Below are 9,861 nucleotides of genomic sequence, written 5' to 3' on the forward strand. Positions count from 1 at the left end.
GCATCAGCGCCATCTGGTGGTTATCACCGAGAACTTTCAACACCTTTCAAATTGATTTTCTGGTTCTCTGCTTTGATTGGCTGCGATACGCCTCGCCGGTCTTATAATCAGGGATGACCGAACACCTGAGACCACTTGGCAGTTAAATTAAAGTTCACGCTGTGCCCAACAGGTTCACTGGTTCAGATTAATTTAGAAGAGTATAGGCTAAAGACGTTTTTACTGCTGAAATGGGTATATGTAAGAAATAACTATAGACTACCGGCAGATCTTTGCTTGAGGTGCTTTATGAGTTTTAATGTTTTGTGCTTTTATTTGATTTAATTTCCTAACTTTTCACTTTGATCGTTTGTCTTCTCGTCTAAATTAGTTTTGTATTGTTTGCAGTAGGAGAACAGTTGCTGAAGGCTGCTCATAAATATCAATTGATTCCTGTAATGCGATGTGCACTGACTTTTTTACTCATTAGATTTTAATAGGGGCTACATTAACTTTTGGCTCGACAAACTTTTTCTCGTGAATAATCCTATTGTCTTGTTGAAGAATGTGCTCCAATGTTCCCAAAATCACGGCTCTTTCTCTGAAACCTCTAATAGTCAAAGCACCAACGCAATTTGAATCGCATCCAGTTCTCACATGGCATTACAGCTTTATCTCTATCCTGTAGGCTTAGGCACGGTGCCATATTATTAACAAATCAAGGCATTGATTTAGAAGGAAACAATTTTAAGAGGATATAGTCTAAAACGGATTTGTGTGGATCTTTTGAAAGCCCATTTATCCTGTTAAATCGGCTACAAGCATATCCTGTATTCATATATTTTCTAATAGCCTGTCGTTGTCAAAATAGCTCTGGTGTTTCACAATTTAATTTTGGCATCAATCACAATAAACCTTAAATTATGACAACAAATTATTATTTCCATCTGTGGCCAATTATTAAGTTTGATTTTTGAAATACAACAGTCTTTAATTGTAGACTCCCCTTTGTTTATAACCTGGTGTGAATGATAAGTCCAGCTCCGTCACTTAGCGATGGATGAGATCATTTATGTCTGGAGCATGGAGTCCAGCTTTGTGCGGGCGGACCACGCCCCGGCCGCGGCGCGGTGCGGTAGTGCACCACTAGGCTAGCTTAGCACTCAGCTGCTACATCCGGGCGCTCTGCTCGGTGTAGAAACCCTGCGAAGATGGCGACTTCAGGGAGGAGTGCGATATTATCCTCCACCTCAGCTGGACCCAAGAACACACTGGAGAGCTCCAACACAGAGGAGGAGGACGGACAGGACTTATGGTGGGTGAAATGTTATTTAAGCTGTATTAACACATAGTGTGGGCGCAGAGGGTGCATTGTGCGGGGAGGAGAATGGGTTGACAGCTAGTTCGCTAACGATGCTAGCTAGCATCAGCACCAGCCTCACTGGACGCTGGTGACACAACAGCACTTAGCTCCTTTTAGCCTCTCGCTGTCAGTCGTTGTTTTTAATGAATGAATTAGGCTTTTTCAGCCGAGTTGTAACAGCGGCTCTTCTTTCTGCAGGTCTACCATCCTGAGTGAAGTTTCAACCCATTCAAGATCAAAGCTACCGTCGGGGAAAAATGTCCTGGTCATGGGTGTGTATCTGTGTGTGTCTGCAGTCTGTGCTGGCTAGCCAATAGGCATCATTAGCTTGAATAGCTCAGCTTCTGGTTATCTCTTTCTAGTAGACTTAATACTGCTCGACAGCTAAGCTAGCCTTTCTCCGGATTGATGATGCTCTCGTGTTGAAGCTTTTAAGTTAAGGTGAGACCGATAGCAGTGAGACAGGTGTATTTTTCTGGGCACTTATACACCACGCACGAGTACGGGTGCGCGCACACTACCTCATCTTGAAAGAGAGAATCAGGCCGCTTTGAAACACTGCAAGTCATTCTAGCATTCAGTGATGCTAGCCGCAGCTAGGTGGAGATGATGCTGAAGGGACAAGACAAATCATCAGCCTGTGTGTGCTTTCAAACGAGGCCACGAAGCTGTATGAGCCTGAAGCAGACACAGGGTGCCTCCCTGTCTCGCTCGGTCCTCGTGTCCCTAATGCAACACAAACACACACACACTGTCCACACATCCGACTGAGGTAATCCTGCAGCCAGCAACCCATTCAAGCTAATCAGCGCGTTGGTTTCCGATGTAAAGTGTGTTGTGCTATCCATGACAACATCAGCAATCTCTGCTCTATGATGCAGCGAGCCCCCCTGTCGCTTTAGACCCCCCCCCCGCCTTAAAACACACATCCATAACAATACTGTCAGCTCAATGAGAAGTGCAGTCTATTGACAGTGAATATGCAGTAAATTAATGCTGTTGTTACTTAATAAAAAAATTGCAGTTTCCACATAAAGGAGATACTGTATATGTTTTATAGTCAAAACATTTTTTTTCATTATGTGTGTAAAACATTTATTTCTGTGAGGAGATAACACATTAGTTGGTAGATTATAAGGTACATCTGCAACTAATTAGCTGATTATTGAATTAATCCTTGGAGTAAATTTTCAAGCAGGAAATTACAAAAATGGTGTAATTATGCTTTTTGAATGTTTGGATCAATCTATTTTTGTTTTGTGTGACATTTAACCAAGTGACTGGAATGAATGGTTTTGGATTGAATATTAAAAAAAAAAAAAGATCACAATTAAGCTGCCAACAAAACTGTGTTGTATGATTATCAATAATTGAATCGCAGTAATGTGTAGATGAATTGGTAACGGTTGTATTCATGTTTGGAGTACACTTGTGCCTCATGTCTTTTATTTCTGTATCTGAACGTCTGGTTTATCCGCCGACTTTAGGTGAGGTGGGTTCAGGGAAGACAACCTTGGTTGCAAAACTTCAAGGTATTGAGGAATACATGAAGGGGCGTGGCCTGGAATACCTCTACTTCAGTGTCCATGACGACGACATTGATGGTAACTAGCAAGAGCTCCCAATTCTCAAAATCAAAAATCCTTTTAAGATATTTTTTTTTCCCAGTAGAGTTCCAGTGAAGAAATCCTGGAGCATGGTTGTGTGAGCTTTATATACATCTCCATATGCTTTGTGTGTCTGTGTGTGTTTAGACCACACAAGGTGTAACGCGTGGGTGTTAGACGGAGACCTTTATCACAAAGGCCTGCAGGGAGTAGCTGTCCCAGTGGACTCGATCGGGGACACATTGCTGCTGATAACGCTGGACATGTCACGGCCTTGGAATGCCCTGGACTCTCTCCAGAAGTGGGCAGCCGTTGCTAGGGAACATATCGACAAACTCCGAGTCGCCCCGGAAACGCTGCGAGAGCTGGAACACAGACGTGAGTGACGCATACAGCAGTCGGTTTTACTTGCAGATAAAGTTGAAACTAAGTATGTATGGATTTAAGGGAAATGTAAATAAGGAGGGTTTTTTTTAATAATCATGTTTTGCCTCATGAGGCAACAAAGGTTTAAAACTGTTGAAAAAGTACTGCCTGACATTTGTTTATTTTGTTTGTGTGCAGTTGTAAAACAGTTCCAGGAGTACACAGAGCCTGGTAGTGGGGAGGATGGCACCCCGCAGAGAAGGAGTGAAGATGAGGAGAGCGTGCTTCTGCCGTTAGGAGACAACACACTAACACATAATCTAGGAATACCAGTGGTGGTGGTCTGTACCAAGGTACACGCATCATCATGACATATATGGAAAAATGTCTCTTTTACCTTGTAATTTAATTGTTAGTGTATTTTAAAGAAGCATCTTTGTATTCTTCTACTTTGCATCTATTTGCATGCATTTCCCTCTGTGTGACACCTAATTATCTGACCTCAGTGCGATGCCATCAGCACGTTGGAGAAGGAGCACGACTACAGAGACGAGCACCTGGACTTCATCCAGTCTTACGTCAGGCGTTTCTGTCTGCAGTGTATCCTTTGCTAAACATTGCTGCGAGCTGAAAGTTGCACAAACAGAAACTTTGAAGTGTCACTAAACAATGAAAGTATCGATCAGCACAGAATAATTAGCGGTTTTAAAAGCGCTGTTGATCGATACTGCTGACTCTGCAATTTTGCTGTCAGATGAGAAGAGCTTTAAGGCATTAATTCACATTTAAACTTGCATACTCGTTACATCCAGCTGCCGTGTAGTGGAGGAGGGTGATAAAGCATTATAATGTGTTCTTTTCTCAGGGCAGCACTTTTATTATTGCAGGGTTTTAGCGAGTGTTAGCTGTGTCTGATCTGTTGGTGTTTATATTGCTTTGTTGCAAAGAGAGTTTGATAAGTCCTATTACCCAGTACCCATTGAAATGTGTTTGTTTATTTACAGAATCATTTCTCTAGTCAGAATGAAAATGGTACTCAATTTTTTAAGGTTTATTGTGTTTAATACAAGGCACACTGCTGTAGTTCTCCTAAGCACAAGTGGCAGTTAGTTATTGCTAGAATCTGTTTTTATTGCAGTGCCGTTGGTATCAAGAGATGTTTTTGTCCCTTTGATGTTTGTATTTCTTCTCCTACATTTAGAAATAGACGTGTTAAAAATGTCCTTGACAGCTGTGTCAGATGGTGCGTCTCTGGTTTACACATCAGTGAAGGAGATGAAAAACCTGGACATCCTCTACAAATACCTGGTCCACAGACTCTACGGCTTCCCCTTCCACTGCCCGGCACAAGTGGTGGAAAGAGACGCTGTCTTCATGTAAGCCTGCCTTCATATTATGTATGCAGGACTGTGCGTCCATCTGTGTTTGGTTTTTCTAACCCCTACATCTGCTTTATTAGTCCATCAGGCTGGGACAATGAGAAAAAGATTGCCATACTTCATGAGAACTTCCAGACAGTAAAAGCTGACGACAGCTTTGAGGACGTAGTAGTCAAACCGCCAGTCAGAAAGGTACAGGCTTTCACTTCTAAATCGGCTAACTTGGAAAGATCCTCTTAGTCATGCTAAGCTTAAAGTGTACCTCATTGTTTACTGCTGTAATGTTGCATATCATTGTTTTTAAATCATCTTTTCCAAGCCGTTGCACTAATCTTTAGCAAATACTCCTGCAGGGGTCAAATCTAGCTTATTAGCTGTTTTTGAGCTGTATGTAATTAAGATTTCTTAATTTTGTTTCACTTGTCCACAGATTGTACATGAAAAGGAGATTCAGGCGGAAGATGACCAAGTGTTTCTGGTGAAACTGCAGGTCAGGAAACATTTCGGTTGTGTTCTCATTGCCACTTGGTTGGCATCTTGTAGCTCCTCCAACTAAATCTGACTTGAGGGTCCTGATATGTTAATTAGGTACTAATTAGAGTGAGTGTGCATATTGTGCTCTAATTTGCAGTCACTGCTCGCCAAACAGCCCGCTGTGACAGCAGGGCGACCAGTGGTAAGCGGCTGTCTTTATTCTTTTTTTTTTTTTTTTTTAAAGCTGTTAAAATAAAGGGAATCTCCTTCCAGTGTTTGTATTTGTAAAATGAACTGTTTCCACTCACAGGACACCACCAGTAGAGCACCCACCGGTTCCCCCAGGACGAGCAATCGCTCTGCTGCGGCCAACGTAGCGAACGCCATGCCACAGTCAGGTTTGTGATGCGTTAACACAGCTGTAAGTAACCACCCATGTGCCTGGCTCTGTGAGTAAGTTCAACCATTTGCTGTGTGTTCTTTAGGTCAGACCAGTGAGGGCGTGTTGGCCAACTTCTTTAACAGTCTACTGACAAAGAAAGCGGGGACAGGGGGTCCTGGGACGCCAGGAGGCGGTAACAACACGCCAGGAACAGTACGCAAGTCAGGTGAGAATACACGAGTAGACGTTTTAGTTCGTTGTAATGCTCTGCTTTGTATAAAAGAGAAAGTGATAGTTTATTAAAACATTTTTTAGGATGTTTTTGTTGCTGTTTTCAGTCACTCAGCTTCTTTTTGTTTTTTCATCTGCCCTCCTTCATCTCCTCGTCCCCTTCCTCTCCTGCTTTCTCTGTCAGACATGAATATAGCTCATGCAAAAGAGAATGATGAACACCAACTATCATCTTTAAGCATTTTTAGCTCTGTGTGACAGTCTTTTCATTCCAAACTCTGCTCATTGTAGTGTATTGTGTATCGTCACTTTTAACAACATTCATAATGTGTGTATGTGTGTGCAATAGTCAGAGGATGCTGGCCACGTTAAGGTGTGTGAGAGACAGAAACTCCTCACTAATTATTGCTTGCTAATTTCATTGTCCATCCCCATATGCATCCATTTTTTTCTTGACCCCCCCCTCCCCCTCTTTTGCTGGGATCATTCTTCCTGTATCACACATTTTCTTCTTGTACAACAAATGCACATGGATTTTATATTGAACGATTCGTTTTTAGGAAAGTCTTTGGTAAACTAAATTGTGGTGTGGGAGATGATCCCAGGGCTTCTGAATTATTTTTGCACAAATGTTTTAATTGTGTTAGGAAAGCAGACCGACACATGATTCAGGGTTCTTCTTTGCTTTTGGAAAAGTTGAATTGCAACAGACATTATTTGTAATGATTTAACATTAGTGGCAAGATCTAGAACTACGTCAAAATCACCAGCTGGCAGGCTAACCTAAGAGCTGCACTCTTTTCTTATAGGAGAAAACAGTGGCAGCCATTACAGTTTAATTTCCGTCTGATTGGTTGATGATATAAATACATTTTCAGCCTCAGTATTTCCTCTTCTTTTACTAGGGATGGGTACAAGCACTCGAGTACTTGTTGTGGATGTCATTAAGCGAGTAACATTTTTTTTTCTCCTGTGCACTGGTGTCTGCTAATAACTAAACTGGTGACTGGAGATATGCCCCTATTAAGTTTTGTGGAAAGAGAAGGCTTCTGCGAGCTAATGACGTTTTTCAAGCAGGTGTAAAATCCACTATTGTGGCTAAAAGCTACAAGAGTGGAAAACATGCATGAGGAAAATGCAGCAGAATTGAGTGCTGATTTGCAACGTGTCAATAAAGTGGCTGTTACTACAGACTTATGAACAGATCTCTCCATGGAGTCATATTTTACTTTTAGCTGTTTTGTCCCTGAGTAGCGTAAAGCTCAGTGAATTTCAGTTTAAGTCTGGTAAACACTAAGGTATCCAGGGGACTTTTATTTTGAAGGGTGAAAACAGAAGTGCTGTATAGGAGTTGACCACGATGGCCAAATAATGTCTGAACAGGTCTTGTTCATGGAGATCCTTGTCGTTGTTTTCTTAATATTTAAACAGTTCAGGGGAAACTTAAAACCCTTGGTTCCATTCCCATCACTTGTTATTTCAAGTGGGATTTGAAGTACTGATGAGCAGCACAGAAAACATAGTGGGCTACTGGCAGCAGGTCCATGTCTGACAATTTTTTTTCTGGTAGAACAAGATGATTAGTAAGTACTTGAGTACTGAAACTACTGTAAATGCCCATCCCTACCTTATACCCCTTATTTTATCCATCCTGCTCCTCTGCATATATTTTTTTTTATTTGGCATGTTGCATTGCATTCTCATAACTAACAACAGCCACAAACATTACACATGATTCTAACTAAGGCTGGGCAGTATGGAAAAATACATATCAAATTCTACTGATAGATAAGCCTATATATATATATATATATATATAAAAAAAACAAAGTTATACCTAATAGGTTAGGAAACAAACAGCAATAGATGACAAGTAATGTCTGTCTTCCAGTTAGTTCAATATGAACTAGTTGAGTAGTAGTTCTTGTAATTTATCACTTTTGTAAAACTACAACATGGAACCTAAAAAATCTTGTTGCTTAAATTGCATGTCTGTCCATTCAAAGATTCACAAAAATGACATGTCACTTTGAGTAGGTCAAATTTAACACTTTGACATGTTAAGTGAGATGTCAGCTAATATGCAACTAAATTGAAATGCATTCAGTATCAACAAAGGTATGTTTGAGCAAAATAATCTTGAAAAGGAAAGGAGGAAAATGGTCACTTTGAATAATCTGAATAACAAATTAATGCCCTCCTACTGAGCAAAGTAAAAGCATGTTGATTATTTTGCAATAATAATACAACAAACATTTTCTAATGTTCAATATTCTCCCAGCTCCTACGCTCAACATGTGTAATTTCTTGTGCAAATTGTATTGTGCATTCTCAATGCTGTGAAAATGTGTGCTTTTGTACAGCACTAGTATAATTTGTGTGTTTACATGTATCTGATGCAGGTTCTAAGCTGGGCCTGGGTGACGTACAGGCAGAGCTAGACCGTATTTCCAGCCGGGAGAGTGACTCGGACTTGCCCAATGCCAACGAGACCCCCGCCACCGACAGCCAGGACACATGAAGACCACACACTTTACCCTGCTCTCCTTCTCTCTCCCTATCCCCTGCCTTTCTCCTCAGTGGTCTTCCCTCACTAACCTCCCTTGTCCTTCCTCAATCCACTCTATCACCAAGATGCCGGGAGAAAGAGAGGTGTTGGGGAAAAGGAGGGTTGGACACACAGATTTACCTCCCTGTCATCTTTCACTTTCAGAAGAACACCCTCTCTCCTCCCCTGACTCCTTCTCCCACACCTCTTTCTCCTTTTCCCTCCTCCCTCTCTTCTCTTCCTGGCTGTTATGCTAAGGGCGAATATTTGTCACTGTTACATACAAGACTGTCTGTTACATGAGGGTAAATGGATATGGGGGACCAATGGGGGTGTGTGTAGAGGAGAGGGCGAGAAGAAGTCAGAGTCGGGGTTGAAGAAAAAAGATTGCAAGGATGAAAGTGTGGGTTTTTCTATCCATCCATTTCTTGTGATGGTGAAGTTAGCGTTTTTACTGTAGGAACAGCTGAAGGGCGCATGTGGAAGAGTCTGTCCTTAGGTACTTTAGGGATGATTGCGTGATTGTGTTTCATGTAAGGTGGGGCAAGTCACGCTTGGCCAGAGGAAGAGATTGAGAACAAAAAAAAAATGCCTGAAACAAAATTGCAAACAGTCTTGTTTTTTAAGATGAAGGGAAAAACATACCAGTATTTGTGTTTGAATGATTGTGTGTGTGTGTGTGTGTGTGTGTGTGTGTGAGAGAGTGAGAGAGAGAGAGAGTGGGTGTTATTAAGTTACTTCAACCTAGCCCTGTGTGTTGAGAGATTTTTGGCTGTTTGCATTTCAACCAAAAGGCAATTACATTACTATGCTCTTACACTACAAGCTCTTACAACGGTGGATACACTATTAATACTGCAGCACTGTCTGCTAGTCTACACAAACCAAACATGACAAGAAAAACGCTTCACACCCAAACACTAGTCCCGTGTAGAAGGCACTTAGGGTACATCATGACACTTGGTTCTACAATTGGCCAAACAGCTGGTGGTACATACCGCTCCAACCTGTAGATAACAGACAGTGCACTAATAAAAGGGAGGGGGAGGGGTAGGTGGGTAGCTGAGCTTTACTTGTACAGAAAGAAGCGCTAGTGATTCAGTTGAATAGTTACTGCAGGCAGGGTGGTGGGTGGGCAAAGGGGTCAGTACAAGGGAGGGTCACACCAAGAATGTACAGTCATTGTCTCGCTGATTGGTCCTGTTATTTCAGAGCTCTGTGTTGGCGTTTGTATAATCAGATCTGTTAATCAGTCAAATAAAAGGTGTATTTATTCGGATTCATCCACATGGTTTTGCTCTATTCGTTTTTTTTTTTTTTTAACTCATCTTCAAACTCTGAATAAAAGATACATGATATTGTTATGAGGAAACCGTGAAGTTTGGCTTTATTAGATAACCAAGACTGTGCCCATGTTGGTAAGCATTCACCTTCAGGAGAAACCTCAGAACATACAATTGTTTTCTTTAAATTAAATGATGGGAAATTATTAAGAAATGTCTAGAAAAAAAATGACAAAGGCTGGGCTAAAA

The 9,861-nt window shown here is 41.4% G+C and overlaps 1 protein-coding gene across 1 annotated transcript; it reads left to right on the forward strand.

Annotated features, from left to right (window-relative positions):
- The first annotated feature begins 1,108 nt into the window (after nt 1-1,108).
- On the forward strand, nt 1,109-9,612 carry dync1li1 (dynein, cytoplasmic 1, light intermediate chain 1). Its single transcript, XM_020631732.3, has 13 exons — nt 1,109-1,294; nt 1,541-1,614; nt 2,830-2,946; nt 3,097-3,327; nt 3,514-3,668; nt 3,822-3,915; nt 4,556-4,691; nt 4,775-4,886; nt 5,125-5,184; nt 5,326-5,370; nt 5,479-5,566; nt 5,654-5,776; nt 8,184-9,612. Exons 1-13 carry the CDS (start codon nt 1,191-1,193, stop codon nt 8,300-8,302), a joined length of 1,458 nt encoding a protein of 485 aa, XP_020487388.1. The 5' UTR covers nt 1,109-1,190; the 3' UTR covers nt 8,303-9,612.
- The last annotated feature ends 249 nt before the right edge of the window (nt 9,613-9,861 follow it).

This window comes from Labrus bergylta, chromosome 19 (genome assembly GCF_963930695.1).
Source record: "Labrus bergylta chromosome 19, fLabBer1.1, whole genome shotgun sequence".
Lineage (NCBI taxonomy): Eukaryota > Metazoa > Chordata > Actinopteri > Labriformes > Labridae > Labrus > Labrus bergylta.

Bases quoted from the DNA above. Each gene is read 5' to 3' on its own strand.
- dync1li1 (XM_020631732.3), top strand. From the start codon at position 1,191: ATGGCGACTTCAGGGAGGAGTGCGATATTATCCTCCACCTCAGCTGGA. The intron at 1,295-1,540 runs GTGGGTGAAATG...TTCTTTCTGCAG, and splicing joins GAGGACGGACAGGACTTATG to GTCTACCATCCTGAGTGAAG. The intron at 2,947-3,096 runs GTAACTAGCAAG...GTGTGTGTTTAG, and splicing joins CCATGACGACGACATTGATG to ACCACACAAGGTGTAACGCG.